The sequence below is a fragment of the Drosophila ficusphila genome, unplaced genomic scaffold (genome assembly GCF_018152265.1).
Source record: "Drosophila ficusphila isolate 14025-0441.05 unplaced genomic scaffold, ASM1815226v1 contig_106, whole genome shotgun sequence".
NCBI lineage: Eukaryota > Metazoa > Arthropoda > Insecta > Diptera > Drosophilidae > Drosophila > Drosophila ficusphila.
The window spans coordinates 10,935,610-10,955,865 of NW_025063993.1; the positions used below are offsets into that span (position 1 = coordinate 10,935,610).

The window sequence follows — 20,256 nt, forward strand, 5'->3', positions numbered from 1 at the left end:
TGCGATTCGTATATAAATCGGATGCAAATGAACCCCCCAAACCGAAATAGCGAGGGCCATTGCCCCTCTCTTGTGAGCAGAAAAACTATTTATACATGTACGGAAACTAAAGCGATAGAACCAGCAAATTGTACTAAAATTGTAGCCAACTCCGCACCCAAACCCCCCTCCCCCCACACTCAAACCCTTATGCCCCCAATCGCTCAGTTGTATGTGTTTCACCAGCTCCTAACTATTCACGCCGCTTTCGTTTAGTTCGTAAGCCTATATATCGCTCTTTGGAACCCCAAGACGTATGCTTTTGTACTTTAGTTCCAGGCGCCTTCGTATCCTTATTTCGTTTCCGCTCAACTAAATTCTAATTACTATTATTACTACGATTCTGCTCTTCTTACAACTGAACTATTTTTGTAATTAATTTAAACACACAAACCCACACAAAAGTTAAAACAAACAATAAACACTTCTAGGTTATGTAATAATATTTATAAATTAATTAAACGAATAAAACAGTTAAACAAAAGTCCCAAAATACAATAATGTAAACAACAAGTCAGCGTTTTGTTTACCAACATCCTTTGCTAATCGTTTTGCGTGATTTATTTCATAAAATTCAAACTTTCAAATATTTATTTACACACGGACTTAATTATACTAAATACTTGGTTTATTTTCGCTTCGTCCTCGGTTGTTAATCCTTCGTTTCTGTTGAAGACTACCAAATAGTTGGCTTAAAATGTCAACGCTACAAGGTTTTCTTTGGTTTTTTTTTTTGTTGTTGGTGAGTAGTTTCTTTACATATTAACTAGTTTTTTAATCGCTATTAAACATTTTTGAATGTCGCTCGATGTGTTTTGGATTTCTTGTTTCCCGTTTTGGTAATTCGGTTGTTTTTGTTCTTCATTGATTTGTTCGATTTGCATTTGAAATTTTGTTTGGGCCCCTTTGAAACCTGAACTTGGTTGTTTCTCTACAAGTAAATCATACAAATTCGTTACGTTTATTTGTTCACGCACAGATATTGGAAATCAAGTCAAGTAAATTAAGGCACTCAATACAACAAAGAAATCGATTCGAAAATGAATAAGTTGTTAGTAAATCGATAGAAAATAAATCAATTTTGCCAAGTACAAATTAGTGCGGTGGTTCGAGTGTGTCTCTGTATGGGTGTATCTGTATCTGTGTGTAAGTGTGTGTGTGTGTCAGTGTCAGTGTCCTAGACTAAAATGTACTGCATTGCTTTAAAATTAACTATCTGGCTTTAGATTACCGTAGCTAATCTTTAATTTGTATTTGTATTGTACATAAACGTAATTCCTAAATTATGGTGTTTTTAATTAAAGATATTTTTCAATGGCACATCTTTTCGCTAAATGTAAGATTTTTGCTCTGTTTTATTTTATTAATTTGGGGTGCTTTCGGAATTTTGTGCCCCATTAAAAGTTCCCAATCGGAAACGGTGCAGTAAACAATTTTGAGTGTTTATTACTTTTAAGTAGAAGTTGAGAAAAATATCCCCGAACTCCTGGAGGCCTCGAAAACTTTTAGATCCCTTTACCAACTGCCCAAGTAGTTTTTCTAAATCTAGTGTTACATATACGAAATGCATTCTTATGTACAGTGGGACAAGATTTCAACTTACACTCTGAATCGATTTAAAACTCTTTCGATTTAAAATACATTGAACTACTTAATTGATTATTCATTTACATTTAGATGGCTTGCTAACAATATTTTGGCTTCTTGTTTCTTTTGTTTTTTCATTGTATTTCTTACTTTGTTGTGGTAAATTTTGAACGAACTCATTGCCAACAATGCCCCCGACAACAACAACTCTTCGGGGGAAATTCATTGTCCAATTTTGACCGAAAAAGGCACACACAGAGAATATCGAATGACAACGACTATGCACGACTACAACAACACTAACCCTAAGCTATATGTGATCCGTCCGACATCGGTCGAACGCATTTAATAGCCGTTGCAGCGGATCTCTCCATAGCGAGCTCTTGGTCTTCCGGCTCCGTAGGCCGCATATCGCTCATACGCCATGTAGTCCGGTATTTCGTAGCCGTAGCCTCGAATTCGGTTCCTTGGATAACCGATTTGGTTCTGCTCATCGTATGGATAGTAGTTATGTGTGGGCGTGGCCGGGGACTCGATGTAGCCTCCAGCTGGGTGAGATGGTAAATGGCTGGGCGTACTGGCTGCGTATTCCTCAGCCAATCGCTCAACTAACGATTCTGGCGTCTGCAGGAATCTCTCGGAGAACCTTCCGATTTCGGTGGAGCCGAAGGCCTGCAGGAATCCCGGCAAGGGCTTTATATCCTATTGAGATTGAAGGTAATTATTATATTTTTTTTAATTTATTTACAATTAGTTAGTAGTCAGTCACTCACCCTAATTTGTTCTCTAACAATGGGTTCCACTGCCTCCGTGTTTTCACTGTCGACAGCCTCCTTTTTGGCCGACTTCCGTTTTGATTTCTTGCTCGGAATGAGATCGCACTCGATGATGCGGTTGTTGCTGCTGCGGTTTCTGCCAGATGTTGCACATCGCTTAAGGTTGCTGTTGGCCTGTTGTTGCTGCTGCAATTGCTGCTGATGCTGTTGCTGCTGCAGCAGAGGAGCCAAGGCAGGTGGCACGTTCGCACTCTGGCCAAAGCCAACGGGCGAGTTCTGAGGCGCCGGCGGAGTGCGCGGGCGTCGCGGCGTTGGACTCCAGTTGCTCGTCCCAGGATGTTGCTGCTGTTGTTGTTGTTGTTGTTGTTGCAAGTAGTAAGGAAAACAGAAAATTGATTTAGTTTTTTTTCCAAGCCATTCTGCAGCGGCAAAGTTGTTACGCTCAAGTGGCGGGCACTTGAACAACTTTGAGCTGCCGTTCTCCCCTTGGAGTCCTCATATTCCATATCCCACCTCCCGCATCTCACCACCCGTTCCCCGCCAGCTGGCCGGCGCGTGCTCGCTGCTGGCAGCTCGTGTTACCAGGCAACCCCTGAAAGAGCCACCTTCTCCTCTTTCGAACCAGCTCCAATCTTACCAGCCAGCCAGCAAGCAAGCCAGCCAGCCGGGTGAAGTTCATCGTAGCGCCCCAAAAATCAATAGGCGCCCCTTTTTTGTTCGGATGGGACACCCTGTAAAAAGGCTTCCGGCTGAGGCACTCTCTTTCTCTTTCGGGAGAGCTTTTCCCGTGCTTTCTCTCGGTTTTTCCGAAATTCTCAGCGTGTTTCAATGAGTAAAGCCGGTCGATGGAGCTAAACGCATTTCGCTTTTGGCCTTTTCTATTTTTTTTTTTTTTTTGGGAGGATGATAATGAGTGCTGTGCTGTGCAGCTTGTGGGCGGCTGTCATTATCAAAGGATGGTTGCTCTCCTGCTTTGGCCTAATTTAACCCGGCAGGATGTCAGGATAATCATCCCACTACCACCCCATGCTTGCCTCTTAATTGGATCCCATATACATCGCTGAGCTGCACGCTACACCTGCAGCTTTAATTTGCAATTTTTCCCGCCCGCCGCTAATTCGATTCCGTGCACCACTTACCGCATGTCCTGGCTTCTCGTCGGACGCCTCGATTATTGGATCACCACTAGTATCCTGCGGCGTCGTCGGCGCATCCGAAGATGCTCCCGTCTCCGGCTGCAAATTGATTTCCGCACGCTTCACAACTTCCGGCGGAGTGGGTGGCGAGTTTTTCACCTTATCACTGCCCACTGGCGACGTGGCGCTTATGTCATCTGGAAAACAAGTTGCGAAATAAGTTGGAGGCGAAAAAATCAATAGGTTTGAAGTGATTTTGCACCCCAGCTGGGTTTCCTGATTTCTGGGACTCTAATTATTTTGTCATGCGTGCAGGCGGCAATCAAGGGTTAAAAACCAGGCCCAGAACATTGACCATTCGGTGTGGAATCGAAGGGCTTTTTCGCAAGCGCTTATCAAATCATTTTTCCCGAGGACAAAAAAAGAGCGAGAGAATGAGAGCAAAATTCAGAGAGCGTCATGCACTTGTTGAACGTGGCTGTCACACACGCACGCACACACACTCGCTCTCTCACCCATACAAAATAAAAGAGAGGAGAGTAGCGGGAAATCAACAAAAAGTGTAGCGCACTTTTCGGCGCATGCGACTCGGCCTGCAATGTTTACATGTTTCCCATCAAGCCTGGCTATTTTTTTTTGGACTTGTTGTCGTTATTATGGCAGTAACTGCAATGTATTTAAGGCAGCAACGAGTCGATAAATCAATTATTTTTGAAAAATATAATTCAATATGGGTAATTGGGAGCTCGGCAAAAAATTTGTCTTGTGAAATTCACTATGTATTTTTAAAATCGTTTCATAAAGTATATCTATTATCGGAAATAGCTAGAGTACAATTTAAGCAGTAAGTTGCAAGTAATTTTATATTGAAAGATTGAATGTTTTTTTTGATTGATTTTGATACTTTAGTGACTTTGATATTTTTAGTTTTGGAAAACTGGAATTTCTCATTATTTCCATAATAAATGCAAGGAAAGTAAGGAGAATAACAGTCTATTAAATATTTAGTCATCCTCAATGGGATTGTTCCCTAATTGCATTCCTTTTTTAGCTGCACTTCATTTCACATAACGGACATTGATTTTTGCCTCAATATGGTGGCTACCATCGGTGGTTGAGGTTGAAGTTGAATTTGAGCCCTGGCTATTGCACCAGGGAACTGTTCCTATTCCTGTTCCTCTTCTTATTTCAGCGTGTCGTTGGTTCCTCCCTTGATTAGTGCACAGAGAAAAATATTGATGGGTTACAATAATAACCAAGTGAACAATATTATATATTAAGTAGAAAATGAGTTGCCATATTTGTTGGCCAAAAATATAAATACAATACAAAACAATAATATTATTATACCTTCTAAGTGATGAAACAACTTTCAGTTTTTTTCGGTGTATCTGTTTGTGGGTGGTTGGTTGTGTTTGCTCTCTGTGTGGGTGGGTTTGACTAACGGTAGTAAAGCGGCAAAAACAGCGGCAACCACCGCATTACGCTGAAAAGTTCATTTACATGCTGGCTGTGATGACATTTCACGCACACACAGATAGCAAGAAAGACACCCTTAGATATTGTTGTGTGGGTGTGCTTGTGTGTGAAAGTCAAACGCCCATTGATAACGACGTAGCTTTACACAAAACCGCCCACAAACACAGGCAAACACTCCACCGCACTTGAAAAAATCTAAACAAATTTGATATAAAAACCAAAACTAGAAACCCTAATAAAAATATTATAACTTATTTAAAAACGTAGAATATTTTATTTGAAAAGTACCACCCCAAACTGTATTCTCCTGTCATTATTTTTTACTCAAAATTTTTTCTAGTGTACGAAGTTCGTTTGCACTGCAAAATATTTAGAAAAAAAAGCTGTGGGTTCACTTCGCACCTGGTGGGTCATCCACATACACAGTTGACTTATTGATTTGCACACACGACAAAAAAATTAAAAAGCCACACATCACGGGGCTAAGTCGGGGAGTCTCGGGTATTCGCGTGCCTAAATAGACAGCTAATTTTGAAGTCCTCTGAAACGCCATGACGTAGGCGCCCGAAAGCCGCCCGCCCACTCTCCCCTAACCGCCCACCCCATGAGGCAACCCCTCCCGCCGGGAAACGGAAGTATTTCAGCAGTTAACCAACGCTGATTGGTTGAGTGTTTGCAAAACGTCGGCTTGTCAGGCTTGTGCAATATTTAGGCGATTGGAGGGATGGCGGCGGGTGGTGCCATTGGAACCGGAATCCGGAGGAGCAGGTGGAGGAACCTGACGGACATCGCTGATGGTGAGCAGCTTTGCGGACGACACTCCGGACACGCTGACAACGATGACGGCAACGCGAGCCGACAGTTCTTGCATTAATTTGCATGCGGAATCGAGCATAAGTCTATGAAGGTACAGTGGGACTAATACAACATAATTTTGATTTCTCTGATTTATTTAGAGTATCATATTTTAAATAAGAACATCATTTATCACATCTTAACAAATCTTATTTTTGGTATTGCTGTAGCTCTATATATTCCTATTTAAGCTTCCTTCCTTTTTTTAAACTACCGATCAGTTCTATTCCCTCCCACAGTACGTGGGTAACTACCAGTTGGCCGTCGCCCCTTGCTGACTTCGATACTTGTTACATAATCTTCCCGACATATGTTTGCATAAATTTTCGAATTCTCCCCCGCGGCCGTGCATAATTGCAAATTAAATAGAGTGTAATGAGGGAACGACAGGCGATGTGAAGCGTTTAAAAAAAGCTGACAACTTACCGGGAATATCGAGCGGAGGGTCCGTCCCTCTGGCCTCCGCTGCTACCGGTGGCTGGAGCTCCTCCTCCTCGAAGTCCCTGCCGTCTGCCGGGCAGTGGTACGGCACACAGGAGGCGGACTCCACGGACATGTTCACCGGATACTCGCCGCTGTAAACGGGCGTACTCTGGCTGCTATCGCTGCGGGCTCGCGTGCTGCAGTTGCTGATGCCGCTATCCGTTCCGGTGGCACTAATCATGGGCGGCGATGTGGTCAACCGCTGGGCGGGGGACTCCGCCACCGCCTCCACTTCGATGTCCGGGTCCTCCAGCTTCGGGGTGGCCGCCAGCGGGAGGTGTTGCAGTTGCTGCTGACTCATGTGTTGCTGCTGGCCGAGGTGTTGCTGCTCGGCGCTGTAGCTGCGCAGTGGTTCCAAGTAGTTCGGCGGCAGCACAGTGCGATTGGGAGCCGGTGTGGAGGACCTTCCAGGCGGAGCATAGTGGGGCGTGGGACCCGAGTAGCCACCGAAGCCGCGGGACTGATAGGAGGCGGAAGAACTGTAGGGCAAGGGAGCGGGCGGCTCGTAGCCAGGCTGAGACGGGTGGTGGTGGTGCTGCTGCTGCTGGTAGGGATGCGATCTGGGCGGATAGTGCAGCACGCTGGAGGGGATCAACTGCTGGCCAGCCGGCGTGAACATCCCCTGGTGGTGCTGGCTGTAGTGCGGCGAGGCATACGGAGCATAGCGATAGTAGTTGGGCATGTAAGAAGCACTTGACGATCCGTAGCCATATCCGTACGGATGGTAGCCGGTGTAACCCGATCTGTAGGGCTGCGGCGGATAGTGCGACATCGCGGAGGGATGAGGGGGTAGCTGGTGATGCTGGTGATCGTAGAAGCTGGCTGGATATCGGTCCGACATGTTATTTCCCCTGGAACTTTCGCGCTTACTCAGTCCACCGCAACAACTGGAGGCCAGGAGTCGTCTGACCCATTCCTTGCCGCATGGCCACCATATTGCTTGTGCCCGGTGTCCTCTTACATGTGGCCACTATTGATTTTCCCCCTTTCGGCCAATCGCAAATCCTTCGGCTTCTTGCTTTTGTTGTCCTTGTCTGGCCACGCTTGGCTGCCCTTTATTTATGTTCGAATCAATTTTCGCCACACTTGCAGTTTTCTTATTGTCCTCCTGTGAATGGAGCGCAGGCAAAAAAAGAGAGAGCAAAGTGGCTGGCTTTATTATCAAACGAAAATAGTGCCCTGTGTGTGTGTGTGGGTGTGTGTAATGCCAGGACATTTGGTGGCACAACGGAAATGGTAATGCCAATGGCGAGATCGTTAAACAGTTGCCCGTAGTTGCTTGTAACGAGACAATTGCGTACGGAGAAACGCAGACAATTCAATTAACATCGGGCCAATAACGTTTTATAGGATGTACATGGTCTGGGGCTTTCTTTTGGTTGAGTATTAAGTGGTTTCAAGGCAACTTGTGTATATGACCGCGACTAACAGATAAGTAGGGATGTTATTGAATGTTTAAGAGCCTCTGTGAAACAAGTTCTTATAATTATTACATTATTAGAGCTTAAAAAAATACATTAAACACTTAACAAAACTTCGACTTTAAACTTTGAATAAGAATTTGATTTTTAAATAAAAGCATAAACCTGTAGTTACTATGTATGCTCTCTTGAAAGATCTCCCCTTTTGTAGCATTCAAAAACTCCAATCATTTTACAGACTTTTTCCTCCCCAAATCCTCGTTTGCGAAATGCCATATCCGCAAATGCCTCAATTGTGGATCCTTGAGCTTCACTGAGTGCAATCCTGACATTCCGCACATGCTAATGAGAGCCAGCCACTCGCCGAATATCCCAGCCATGTTATGATGCACGAAATACGTTCGCCGACTGAAGATGGCTGGGAAATGGAAAATGCGGAGTGGGCTGCCATGGCTCTGGTAATTGGGGAGATGGCAGGACCCTCAGGAGTGGGTGGGTGCATCTCTTGGTGGGCCATGCGCAAAATTCCGTTTGTTTTGCACTCACGCACAGGCAGCTGAGGCACCACAACAACGACAACAAACAGCCACTCGACTTATCGAGCGCATCTCCCACTCACACTAACACCCGCACATAAACACACTCACATTCTTGCACACACACTCACAGAGGCATTCAATGCATAACCGCATGCATTTTGGCCGCATGCAAACCGTTAATGAGCCACAAAAGTGCACACATCTGGAGTGGGATTGATAAGGACCAGTGGGTCGACCAGTGGTGGGTGGGTGCTTCAAAGTCGTCACCAGGCAACGCCGAAAGTCTTCCAGCAGCTTCGCTTAACCACACAACCACCCATATTCCGCAAAGGACATTATATATCGGCTCACACAAATATCATACACGAAGAAAAAAAATAGTGTAGTAGTAATGCTACTTTAACAAAAGAAGTGTCTAGAAAAATATTCGTTACCTACATTTCTATTTAAAAATATTTTACAATTTATAAAAATTAAGAAAAAAAATAAAATAAATAATTATAAAATATAAAAAATGTGTGTTAACATTTACAATAATAATGATTATCTCCCATGACTTTTTAATGTATTTATTATTTTTCCCTGTGCATCACAGTTACTTGTGCTCGTCTGTAAGCTTGTGCTTGACGTGTGCGTTTATTGATTAATAAACTTTTTTTGTGCAAAAACACCAGAAAAAAGGCGAAAAATAATAATTGAAGGCAACCACTAGTGGGTGGCCAGCGGGGAAGGCGTTCGCAGGGGGAAGGAGGCAACCTTTATTGATTGGAGAGCCCCAGCGAGTGACGTTCTAGATGAGGTTGATGATGATGATGTCCTGGCAGCAAATTAGCAAGTAAGTGGGGAGAGATGGGGGAAGGACAGAACAACTCTATTAGCAAAGTCAAACACGGGGGGCGGAGTGGATAACATAATCAATGTAAACACAACTTGTCCAAGAGAGTGAGAGCGAGCGAGCCGTTAGCCGGTGAAGAGAGGGAGAGCTTGCTCCAAAAAGAGAAAGAGAGTGCGAGAGCGAGAGAGCTTTCGAGGATGGCCCAAAGGGTTAGGTGAAACAAAAACTGCCAGCCGTAAATGAAATGAGCCTCGAAATAAGTTAAGTTAAGCAACTGCAATCGTTGGGTCCCCGAAAAAAGGAGGCAAGTCTGGCCCCTCTCTCATTTTTACTCTCTCTCTTGCTTTTCCGTTCGCTCTTTGGATCCTGCGACAGGAAACGGAAGTTGGGCACGACGGCAGCCGTGTAAATGACGATGGATGCTGGCCGCGTGTGTGTATGTGTGCGTGTTGGTGGTGCCTCTTTTTGGGACAGTGCGACACAACAGCGGCAGCAACAGAACAGCCTCCCACTCGCCGCCGCCGTGTATACTCGTATATAAATCAATAAAAACAGCAGCCCGAGACGGGTTTTCGCCTCAGCTCTTGCACTGTTTCTGTACTTTTATTTTTGTTTTCCACTTCTGCGTCCAGCAGCAGCAGCAGTAACCAAAGAAGGAGCAGGAGCAGGAGCTGCTGGTGTACACAATCATTACACGGACCCGCGCGCGTCACACGCTGCGTATGTGCAATGTGGCCTCAACGAAGCGCCCGAATGTATGCAGCAAAATATTGCGATTTTAATTGAGTCTCTGCTCGAAGGAGGGTTTCCAATAAATGGGACAGGACCTCAAGTGCGTGGGCGTGTTGGAAAAAATGCTAAGGTGTGACAAAAGTTTCAACCACAAAGGTCCATGACAAACTATTTCATCATAAATAAATAATGTCCATATTCAAACAAAGGTTGCAAAGAAAAAATCAAATACTGACACTTAAATCAATAACTAAATCAAAAAAATTAAATAAACAATAATCAAATAATACTGTGAGACTTCAACATCTACCTAAATTAAAGAAAATATTTTTATTTTTCAACACAGAATGGATAAGGAAATTAGACAAAAAAATAAAATACAAATAAATAGCCCACAAAATACATACATATTAATGAAATGCCGAACTATATTAATTTTTTTAAATTCATTTTTTGTGTAAGTATGTTAACAGCTCTAAAGTATTCGTAATAAATTTTTTTAGTTACCTTACTCCAGATCAGCGGATTTATTTAGTTTTCTTGCATTACATTTGCTTAAGTTATTATTTTCAATTAGGTATAACCAGAAGCCCAAATTGTTTTCAGTTTTATTTTCCTCTCATTTACTGCCGTCAAAAATTGAATTACCACTAATTTGATTCAATTAAAAACCTCGCCTCTGGTTTTCGAAAACTCTCCCTACCACGAAAAGCCGTTAAATTTGAAATTCTGTTTCCCACGCAGAACAGTTCAAAATGGTTCTCGAGTGGAGAGGCGGCACTTTTCCACTAACTTATACGACTTTCTCTTCGAGGCTCGCGCGGAAAAATCGAAGAGCGGAGGCCCAAAACACCCAAGTGATCGGAGCACGGCGGCGTCACACGGACGGAGACCTCAGTTCGGTGCGGAATCCGCCGTATCTTGCGATGCGTTACGTATACGCAGCGTGTGCGGCGCGCGCTAAAGTCCAACGTAGACTGAAATGCGATACGCGACCGCGCTGCCATTTATACACCGAAGGCCCCCAAAACTGAAGAAGAAAAGCTGGCAAAAGACAAGCACAACAGCAAGGAGCAGACGAAAAAAAAAAAAAAAAACAAATAGAAAAAACACCCAGAAGCTGCTGCACTGGGAACTTTGTGACCCGATTCGATGGGCAACCTGCCCACATGCGCGAGCGAGCTTTTCCTTTTTTGCCACTCGAGGGCGGAAAATGCGCTGCATTTGGCGCTCTCCTTTGGCACGGTCTCTCTCTCTCTGGGAAATGCCTGTCGAAACTATTCGCTTTGCTTACGAATTAGAGCACAAAACAGAAAGCCAACCAAAACAGAGCGGCAAGCCGAAAGGAATCTAGAACGTGGCGTTACTTCTAAAAGGCCGAGAGATGGGAGATTCCCAGAAAGAGAGAAAAAGCAGGGAGAAAGCCGTGAGTGCGCAGCGAATTTTCAGCAAAGTCCCGCTTGGGGGTTTCCCACGTTCGGTGTGTGTGAATGAAGTATGTATAGGCTCGATTTATCGATGTCCGGGCTACGAATTTCCACCAATATGCGAAAAACCATAGCACGCTTTCTGGCACACTCGAAGTTCCTTCCGACAAGGGAGGGTTTCCCTTATTAGCTTCCCGTGAACCTGTGGCATTTGACCAGACCAACTTGAGATGACCGATAAGCGGCCAACAGACTGATAACCAGCCAGGTGAACGTTCCAAGGCACAAGCGCACTTACAGCCCTCGAAGTTCTCAAAGACCAGGCTTTTCTAGAAATCTTTTGGACTATTTTATGCAAAGATTTTCTAAGAACAATTTTATTTTGAAAAAAGAATTTTAGCGAGAACATTTGCTTGTAATAAAAATATATAAGAGCTTATTAAAAAGAATTTCACAACCATCAAGGTAGTTGACAATGTACTCTTTAAAAACAAAATTACAAGAAATAGGGAGAAAAGAAGGTAGGCCACTTTTTAGGTAAAAAAAAAGGGTTCGCTCCTTCAAAGAAAAATGTAGCACTAAAGTAAGGAATTTGTAAACCCTCAAGCAACATTTTTGAAATGCCTTGGCTGTCCCCTAATCAATTATTGGGAGTCCCCTTGCGGCTACGCGCCTGGGTTACATGAGCCCTGTACCGCTGGCCACCCACTGCGCATCCGCCGCATTCTCTCTCATTTGCTCTTTGGCCAAGTGCACGTGTTTGTTGCGGTTTTCGCATGCCAACCCAAAGAGGAAAGCCCTCAAAATATTTGTGGGCGAGCGATGGAAAAACGTAAACAAAGTTTTGTGCGCACGCAACGCAGGAATAGAGTGGGGTAGGATGAGCTTCGCGGTCCTCGACGAGGGTGTTTCTGCTATTGATTGCGTAGACGGCAAACAGGGTGTTGCTCGAGCAGTCTTTACTATAGTATACAATTTAAAAGCAGTCAACAAACAAAACGGCCACTTCGGGCCGACGAACGACTAGCCGAACCAGTGGGCGCCCATGCAGTCGCGTGTCCACTCTGTCTGGCAGACCCAGCACCACTCGAATCCGCAGCCAGCGCGTGTGCAGACCATGTGCATGCAGCCGCCTTAAAGGAGAAAAAGGAGTGGGTTAGCATATATTACGAGCTGCGTCTTGGGTATCTGGTTATTTGGTTTCCCCCCTCCAACTCACCATCTCTCTCCGTGGGCGTTCGACACTTTGGACAGGGCTTGGTACTGACTTTGATGGTGACATTGCTGGCCTCCTCCCAACGCGCCTCAGCAGCACGCTAGCAAAGGCACATGATTATACAAGCGGGAACGATTGAGCCACATAAAAACCAACTCACATTCGGATCCACGGTGTATTCGCATGAGTTTTGAGCACTGGGGCCCGTCCCCTCGGGCAGACACTCCCCGATATGATAGCCCTGCAGGCAGTTGCGGCAAAACACGTAGCCGCAGCCATTCTGACAGGTCACCTTGCGGCAATCTGGCTCTACCAAGAGACCCATGCCACAACCGGGTTGCGGACAAAGAACTCCGCCAGCCTGTAGAACATATTCCTCGGTGGCGAACCTCTGGTAGCGATCGTACTCCTCGCGCGTTAACAATTTGAAGTGATGGATTTCCTCAATGAATGAATGCTCACAGCCGGCGGGACAGGGAAGGGTGTAGCCAAAGTCCGGATGCGGCATGAATTGGCGCTCGCCCAATCGGGAGCGGCAATAGTGGCGAAAGCACTCGATGCATGTTACGTGCTGCGAAGCACAAGGGAAGACCAAAACTGTTTCGCTAAAAAAAAGAAGGATTCAATTAGGAAACATAATTGGAAAATTTTCGCAAACTTTTTAGGTTCTTAAAATTTGTTTTAGAAAGCAAATTAAAATCCTCAGATTAATTATAAGCTAACCTATTCGATTACTACATGATTTGTACTGTGTTAAATACGACGCATATAGAAAAAATATTTATGTTTACATAATCACCTCACATCTGTGCAAGCAAGACAAGGCACATCTTTGATGTTGTTTTTGATAAGATTTAAGGGAGCAGCGAAGTCCTTCTCCCCGCCAGAAACATGCTCCGCACACTTGAAGAAGAATTCAGCGAAAGGCGGATCGCCAGCCTCGTTGTCCACACAAGCTATCTCCAGACTTTCACAGTGTCCGTTAATGCGACGGGACTTCAAAACATCATCCCAGCACTCAGGATCTCGGTGGACGGTAAAAGCACCACCTTTGCAGAGGGAGCAGCGCACCCTAAGTTTGCCGTTGCATAGCTTATCGCACTGGCTACAATGTACGAAGAAGTGCGCCTTGGCACGGACTCTTTCTAGGGAGGATCATAAAGTATTACATTAGGTTATATCACAACAAAACAACCTGTTGCTTACCCTCGTCAGTGATATTGAGCCGCTCCTCACTTTCCAATTGCAAATCTAAAAGGGTTTCATTGAGAGGCTTTGAGGGTTCTTCACCCAACGATGGTTCCTCCTCTTCCAACGTAGCCGACTGAATTTTCTGGCGCTGCACAGGCGGTCGCAAGCGGATGGCGTGCAAAATGCTCTGCTGGCCTAAGTCACATTGCTACTGAAAGATAAGAATAGTTAGCACATTGTGGGAAACACAACCAAAAAATTTACCTCTATAGTTATGGTATCGCTTAGTTCCTTGCCAGCAAAAATAATCTTCAAATCATCCGGCTGAAGTCCCAATTGCGGGGCCACCAGTTCCTTTACGTTCTTGATATCCCACTGGGGCTCCAAGTCCACAGTCAGAGTCTTGCCCGTGTTGGTTTTTACATAAATGCTCAATGTGTGCTTCAGAGTCTTGCCCCCAAATTGCAGCAGCTCCAGCATTTTGCGTACAAAAGATGCAATAAATTCAAAAATAAAACTCATTTGTTATCAGCTGAGCGAAGGTCTCCTTAGGTGTGACCGTATATTCAGGGCCAATAGGCAGTGTCTCTACTTACGCGTTGCCAAACACCAGCTGGCAGCCATTCGCAGGGAAACGCGGACACAGGAATGCGCACAATTAAAAAAGTTTTGAAAAAGTGATAAAGTTATATAGTGTAAATACTAGTAAACATGTCAGGCTTTACTTACAGAGAAGTCAACGGCGACTTATTCAGTTGCAAGAATAACTACTCGATGTGCCATTGTGTGGCAGCAGATTTGCGAATGGGCAAGGGCATAGCGGTAAAGTTTCGGTAAATAACAGAGCAACATAATTTAAATAGTTTTTTAATAATATATACCCCCCTACTTGTTAGGAACAAATTTGGCCAACTGCTGAACTTGCAAAAGCAGAACGTTCAGCCCGGGGGCGTGGCTATCCTTCAAGATCAGCAGCGTTTTGTGTACTATTTGGTAACCAAGAAATCCAGTTGGGGAAAGCCCACCTATGAACTTCTTCACAGTTCTTTGATCGCCATGCGAGAGCACATGGTAAGTTGGTTAACTTACCCTCTATATAAACTATAACATCATATAATCATCCCTAGATCTCCCACCAAGTCCAAAAGTTAGCCATGCCTCGCATAGGATGCGGTTTGGATGGGCTTAAATGGCCCAAAGTAAAGGAAATAGTATGCGAGGTTTTTAGTAAGGATGCTTTGGAACTGGTTGTTTATAATTATGTCGCTCACAAGTAAATGGCACAATTTTAGAACAATATTTCATTATTTGCTTTGCGGCGGCACAAAGTTGTAGACCACAATCTCCAGAGGTTCTTGGCCGAAAACGTACTCGAGGACTCCACTGACCTTGTCCCACTCCAAACCATCGATGCCGCAACCAATTTTCGGGATAGCTAGCTTATCCACGTTGTTTTTGCGCTAGTATAAGAAATAAATGTAATATAAAGGGTATATTAAGATAGGGTTGTTATAAGACTCAGTATTCTCTTATTGTGAGAGAAATGAGATTAATGAATATATCTAACGAATTGTTTATCTCTATATGAAATTAAAAAGAATATAAGAGACTGCTAAGATGTCGTTGGTCAACTAATCTTTGTTAATATTTACCATATGCTCGCGCATTTGCTCTAGAGATGCCTGTAGAGATTCGTAGGTGGGCTTTCCCCAGCTTTGTGGCTTTGTCACCAGATAGTAAATGTACCGCTGATCATCCTTCAGCACCGCCACCTCTCCACTGTTAGCATTTTGAGCCCGCAACTCGTCCACCTTGCCGTAGACCTTCTTGAACTGCACGGCGATGCCAGCACCCATTGCAAGATCAGCACCCACACAATGGGCCAAGGAATACGATTTGGGGGCGGAGAAGAGATCCCCGTCCACTTCGCTTAAGCTGTACTGAGGTTTGGATGACATTCCGACCACAAAAGCCCGTCGAAATGCGCCACGTAGTTCTAGAAGTTTAGGAGAATACATTTTAGTTCAAGTTATTTTATAATGAAAGTGAGGGCAAGCACACAACTACTAGATTTATAATAACAAAAATTCGCACATCAATGATTATATTTAAAACTGCGATCATTAGTTAATACCCTCTCAAGGGCGTGTTTCGTTTATTAGTGTTCATACAGTATAAATACCCAAAAAATATACAATATCCGTGCCATAAGAGCTCTTAGGTGTAAGTTCTTAAAAGCTATATAAGTATTTGGTGCATTCGGTGCCACAAGTCCCAAGTAAAACAATTTCGAGTTGAAGATGTCTATACACAGATTTCCCATTGCATTCAGAAAGGTGTCTTTTCGCGATGCAGAGAATTCCTGGATCCGCTGACAGATCTCGATGGCAACTGGATGGTCTTCATGTGTCGACAGGTGGGGCAAACAACGTTCATTGTATCCTTGACCATTTGTGGTGGAGTGTAGAAGAAGGCTATGATATCCACATTATCCTCGGCGAACACCAAATCCAGCAAACTGCGCACGCGCAACCAATCTAAGCGATCGATGCCGCAACCAAGTCGAGGAATGGCCAACTTTGTTACTCCATGCTCCCTCTGAAAGTGGATTTATTGGGATGATAATTATTGAATTATATTCTTCGATCTGTATTATATATTTTCTATAGATGCTATTCCTCACCATATGTTCTCGCATGGCCAACAATGCATAATAGAGAGCAGTGTAGGTACACTTTTCGTGACTGCGCTCCTTGGTCACCAGGTTGTAGATGTACCGGCCATCCTGTTCCAAGACTGCAACATTTCCGGTGTGTCTGTTCTGTCGCTTCAGCTCATCCACTTGGCCAAACTTGCAGCGGAACTGAAGGTTAATGCCAGCACACATGGCGAAATCCGCGCTGACGGAGTGCACCAATGCATAGTTCTCCGGGGCGCTGAATAGATTTCCCCTGGCCTCCGTAATCTGACACTTGGGAGCAGCCAGCTGTGGATTAACTGGCTAAATGAATTGTTCTTTTCAGCGATCTTGGTTTGCTCACCTCCTTGGACATGTCGTCGTGTTCACAGATGAGAATCTCAATGGGATACTCGCTCTGGGAAAAAGTCTGTTGCACCAAGCGCTTCACTTGCCGCCAATCGAGGCCGTCTCTGCCGCAGCAAATTCGGGGCATGGCCACTTTAGTGATCTCGTGGTTGCGCTGCGAAGACAGTACAGTAAGTATTAGTTAACAGAAATCAGCAAACACTTAACTCAAACAAAGTTAACCAGAAACATTATCTGACTAAAATTTAATTATTTTTAATCTTCAGAAACTTACTTAGCTTTCCCACCATCAAATAGAGAGTTGCCATTTAGATGGGAACACCAGTTAACCGATAACTACTGTACCCCAAAGTTCAAATAAATTAACTGTATGCAAATTCCTTTAAATTGTTTTATGACTAAACATTTTCAAACAAGTAAAAAGCTTAAAAGTTGATGACAAAAGGGGAAACTGTTTTGAGATATTTACTGTATATCAATGTACAAATAAATTAACTGTAAATTGACGAAGGCAGAGGCTAAGAAACCAGTTTCCCAAGCTCCAAAGTGCGCTTGCTCTTTGGGGGAAATGTCACTTGTCTTTTGTTTTCGGGGAAATCCCCACCCGTCTTTAAGTACCCATAAAAACTCACCATATGTTCGCGCATACAGATCAAAGCCGCCTGGACATCGTCATAAGTGCTCGTTTCGTAGAGATTCGATTTGGTGACCAGGTAGTATATAAATCGGGAATTATGCTCCAACACGGCACAGTTTCCCCGGGAAACCCTCCGCTGCCTAAGCTCATCCACATCTCCGTAGATCAGACCAAATTGCCAATTCAAAGATCCCCTTTCGGCCACAAAGGATGACTCCACCGCATGGGCCAAGGAATGGGTCTGCGGGGCCTGAAAAATGTCCAGCTTGGACTCCACAATCCTCACATTCGCCATGGCACTCTGCTGGGTATAAATCAACTGCAATTAAGCGGAAATTATTCTGTTGGCCAAACAACCGAGACAGACGCTCAATGCCAAAAATGATTTTTCGTACTTACGTGCACGCAGCGCTGGAAACTTTCACGTCGAGGTCGAAACTCGCGATAAAAAAAACTTTTTCGGCTTCGGAATGGTTTTGACTTTGGTTTTGGTTTCAGTTTCGGTTACGGACTGCACAGAAAAACCAGAATGAAAACAAAGCAATTAGCGAACGCGACTCGGATTCTGAACAGTTAGCGGCTAGTTGGTTGGTGGCTTGTTTATTTTGGCGATTCGCCGATTTCCCACTCCCAATCCACAATTCTGTTAGAGATTATTAATGAACCGACTGCCTCGGCCGGCGGTCTGCAGCGGAATGCGCATTGGGATCGGGTGAAGCGACGTGCCGGGCGAAAGCCCAGCGAGAATCTTCGAGCCCCAGTGACAACATTTCGCCCAGAGGCGCCGCCGCAGGGGGCACCAAAAACTTAATGATTGTACAGCGAAAAAAATCTTTACTTTCCACTTAATATCAAGAGAGTGAAATTGTGGGCAATTTATATATTACTTTGATATGCATATTAAAGAATCGCCTTTATTGTGAAATTAACAAAATTATCTTATCTTGTTTGGCGGTCTTTATTGCCAAATTGGCCTGCTTAAGACGTTTTAATTTATGTTTTTTCTTGAAAGTTTAAAGCAGAATTGGAAATACAATATATTTAATATTTAATCACAAAAGATTTTATTTTACATGTTAAAAAAAGGTCTGTATCTTTAAAGTAGTAACTTTAAGATTGGTCCGAGTATTAAAATAATATGATGTTTATTGGTATTTTACTTTAGTTATTGGTGAAGATATTAGTTTAAAAGATATTGCAAATTTTTTCGGGTGTAAAATCCACCACCGAGCATGACGATCCACTGAGTCATAATGATGATGGTGATGATGACATACATGTGCTGGTAAGTGTTAGCTGATATCGGTTTGTTTGTTTGTTTTTAGCGACAAGTTGATTTGGCATCGCCCGAAACCGTCAAAGCCGCTGTAACAGCCAATTAAGAACTTGTGCAGGCTTTTGATAGCGCTTTATAGATTAATTACGACCGATCGGTTCGGATCGTAGCACCTGTACCTCTGCGTGGGCCTCTGTCAAAGGTAATCTGCGCCCATGTTCTAAATAGGGGCAGTCAACCGACTAGCGAGATTGTATTATGCATGTATAAATATAAATATGACTTAAATTATTCGATAATTGAAAGGCAGGTGAAATGAAATATATAAACACACGTACAAACACCGAACAAATAACCATATTAAGTGACAAGTTGTTTTCTAAAACAAACAAAACAGGCAACAAGCAGCAACAGCTTCGATTCCAATATGAGATAACGTCTTTACATTTTGGTCGATTGTTTACCCATATTGAAACGTAAATATTTGCTTTTCTAGTTTATTAAAAACCCTTAACAACTACCACATAGAAAGGAGCCTCCTTACTTAAATATAAAAAAATATGCTTGTTTAAATAGATATTTATGCTGTTTCATTCGCCAATAAGTGTTTTGTTTTGCTTCAAGCGCAGTATTGACAATTTTGGTAAAATGACTTAATGTTTATATTTGTTTACTAATAAAATCTGATTTTCCAATATTTGGCAGTAGAATTTGACTTCCAATTGGAGCTACACATTGCGTGGGTGTGTGACTTGGCTAAGGGCCACTACGTAACGGTGTAAGTGGGCGTAAGCCAAGACATTCACCAAAATTTTTTGCAGCTTTTCGCAAAAAAATAAAAAAACAGAAAAACTATCAAAAACAAATCCAATTGTTGATGTATTTGAACTCACAAATTTGTTATAAAAAACACAGACTTTCTTCGTATAAAATCTGTTTCTTTTACGAGGTAATATATACAGTTATCCAGTTTTTAACGACTTCTTTAATACGCATGTCACGCGGCAGCTTTGAATCAAGTTGTTATATTTAAATTTCGATTTCGCTTTTCCTCCCGATGGGGCACCTTGTGTGGAAAAGCGATAGCTGCGAACGATGCCAGTTCACGGCAGTTCAGATTGTCGCCCCGAACGATAAAGACGACCGATCCGGAGAGCTATATAGTAGCTTTGTAGCATAGCTCTGATTGGAATTCGGCGTGCCAATTGGCGCTGTTTGTAGCTGTTGTTGTTGTTGTTTTGTTTGTTGTGCTAATTACGTAAATTGCGTGTTTGATTGTTAGTTAATTTAAATACATTACGTAGTAGTTGTGTGGTTAGTTGACGACCCGCCAGTGTTTTGATTTTTACTAGTATCTGGGCAATTAATCCGCGCGCGAGTAAATCTCCCAAAAAAAATAAGAGAAACGTTGTGAGTCACTTGAGAATTAGAGAATAACTAAAAAGTGCAAGCGAAAAAGCAAAGCTCACAGCCGTCACGTCAGCTGATTGGGATTCTGATTTCACCCCTCTCTCGCTTACGTATACGTGATAAATTACGTAGCAGACTCGTTCTCCGTGTTTTCCCTCTCTCACTCCTCTG

General features: G+C 43.6%; 5 protein-coding genes across 11 annotated transcripts; 1 reads left to right on the forward strand and 4 right to left on the reverse strand.

Moving 5' to 3' along the window:
* Positions 1–250: 250 nt before the first annotated feature.
* Positions 251–12,147, reverse strand: LOC108093068 (extensin). Of its 3 annotated transcripts, XM_017192979.2 has the most exons (6): positions 10,390–12,147; positions 6,299–7,463; positions 3,542–3,735; positions 2,400–2,747; positions 1,931–2,328; positions 251–970 (listed from the first exon to the last, which is right to left on the reverse strand). In XM_017192979.2, the coding sequence occupies exons 2-5, from the start codon at positions 7,194–7,196 to the stop codon at positions 1,972–1,974; spliced, it is 1,797 nt and encodes a 598-aa protein (XP_017048468.1). In that variant the 5' UTR covers positions 7,197–7,463; positions 10,390–12,147; the 3' UTR covers positions 251–970; positions 1,931–1,971. The 3 variants fall into 3 exon arrangements, with proteins under 3 accessions (XP_017048468.1, XP_017048469.1, XP_017048467.1); XM_017192980.2 differs by having other exon boundaries at positions 251–2,328; positions 2,400–2,744; XM_017192978.2 differs by having other exon boundaries at positions 251–2,328.
* A 99-nt stretch (positions 12,148–12,246) lies between these two features.
* On the reverse strand, positions 12,247–14,406 carry LOC108093070 (E3 ubiquitin-protein ligase parkin). Its single transcript, XM_017192982.2, has 7 exons — positions 14,313–14,406; positions 13,981–14,248; positions 13,732–13,924; positions 13,325–13,670; positions 12,686–13,130; positions 12,529–12,625; positions 12,247–12,442 (listed from the first exon to the last, which is right to left on the reverse strand). Exons 2-7 carry the CDS (start codon positions 14,236–14,238, stop codon positions 12,333–12,335), a joined length of 1,449 nt encoding a protein of 482 aa, XP_017048471.1. The 5' UTR covers positions 14,239–14,248; positions 14,313–14,406; the 3' UTR covers positions 12,247–12,332.
* Positions 14,339–14,993, forward strand: LOC108093075 (ADP-ribose glycohydrolase OARD1). Of its 2 annotated transcripts, XM_017192989.2 has the most exons (4): positions 14,339–14,393; positions 14,448–14,549; positions 14,613–14,787; positions 14,844–14,993. In XM_017192989.2, exons 1-4 carry the CDS (start codon positions 14,365–14,367, stop codon positions 14,991–14,993), a joined length of 456 nt encoding a protein of 151 aa, XP_017048478.1. In that variant the 5' UTR covers positions 14,339–14,364. The 2 variants fall into 2 exon arrangements, with proteins under 2 accessions (XP_017048478.1, XP_017048479.1); XM_017192990.2 differs by lacking the exon at positions 14,339–14,393 and having other exon boundaries at positions 14,428–14,549.
* On the reverse strand, positions 14,938–20,082 carry LOC108093074 (ADP-ribose glycohydrolase OARD1). Of its 2 annotated transcripts, XM_017192988.2 has the most exons (3): positions 19,976–20,082; positions 15,369–15,712; positions 14,938–15,176 (listed from the first exon to the last, which is right to left on the reverse strand). In XM_017192988.2, the coding sequence occupies exons 2-3, from the start codon at positions 15,672–15,674 to the stop codon at positions 15,021–15,023; spliced, it is 462 nt and encodes a 153-aa protein (XP_017048477.1). In that variant the 5' UTR covers positions 15,675–15,712; positions 19,976–20,082; the 3' UTR covers positions 14,938–15,020. The 2 variants fall into 2 exon arrangements, with proteins under 2 accessions (XP_017048477.1, XP_017048476.1); XM_017192987.2 differs by lacking the exon at positions 19,976–20,082 and having other exon boundaries at positions 15,369–15,766.
* LOC108093072 lies at positions 15,840–20,089 on the reverse strand. 3 transcript variants are annotated; one of them, XM_017192984.1, is made up of 6 exons: positions 19,976–20,089; positions 17,799–17,910; positions 17,395–17,718; positions 16,758–16,916; positions 16,400–16,702; positions 15,840–16,314 (listed from the first exon to the last, which is right to left on the reverse strand). In XM_017192984.1, exons 3-6 carry the CDS (start codon positions 17,692–17,694, stop codon positions 16,045–16,047), a joined length of 1,032 nt encoding a protein of 343 aa, XP_017048473.1. In that variant the 5' UTR covers positions 17,695–17,718; positions 17,799–17,910; positions 19,976–20,089; the 3' UTR covers positions 15,840–16,044. The 3 variants fall into 3 exon arrangements, with proteins under 3 accessions (XP_017048473.1, XP_017048475.1, XP_017048474.1); XM_017192986.1 differs by lacking the exon at positions 19,976–20,089 and having other exon boundaries at positions 17,395–17,700; positions 17,799–18,105; XM_017192985.1 differs by lacking the exon at positions 19,976–20,089 and having other exon boundaries at positions 17,395–17,703; positions 17,799–18,105.
* Between the last annotated feature and the right edge of the window lie 167 nt (positions 20,090–20,256).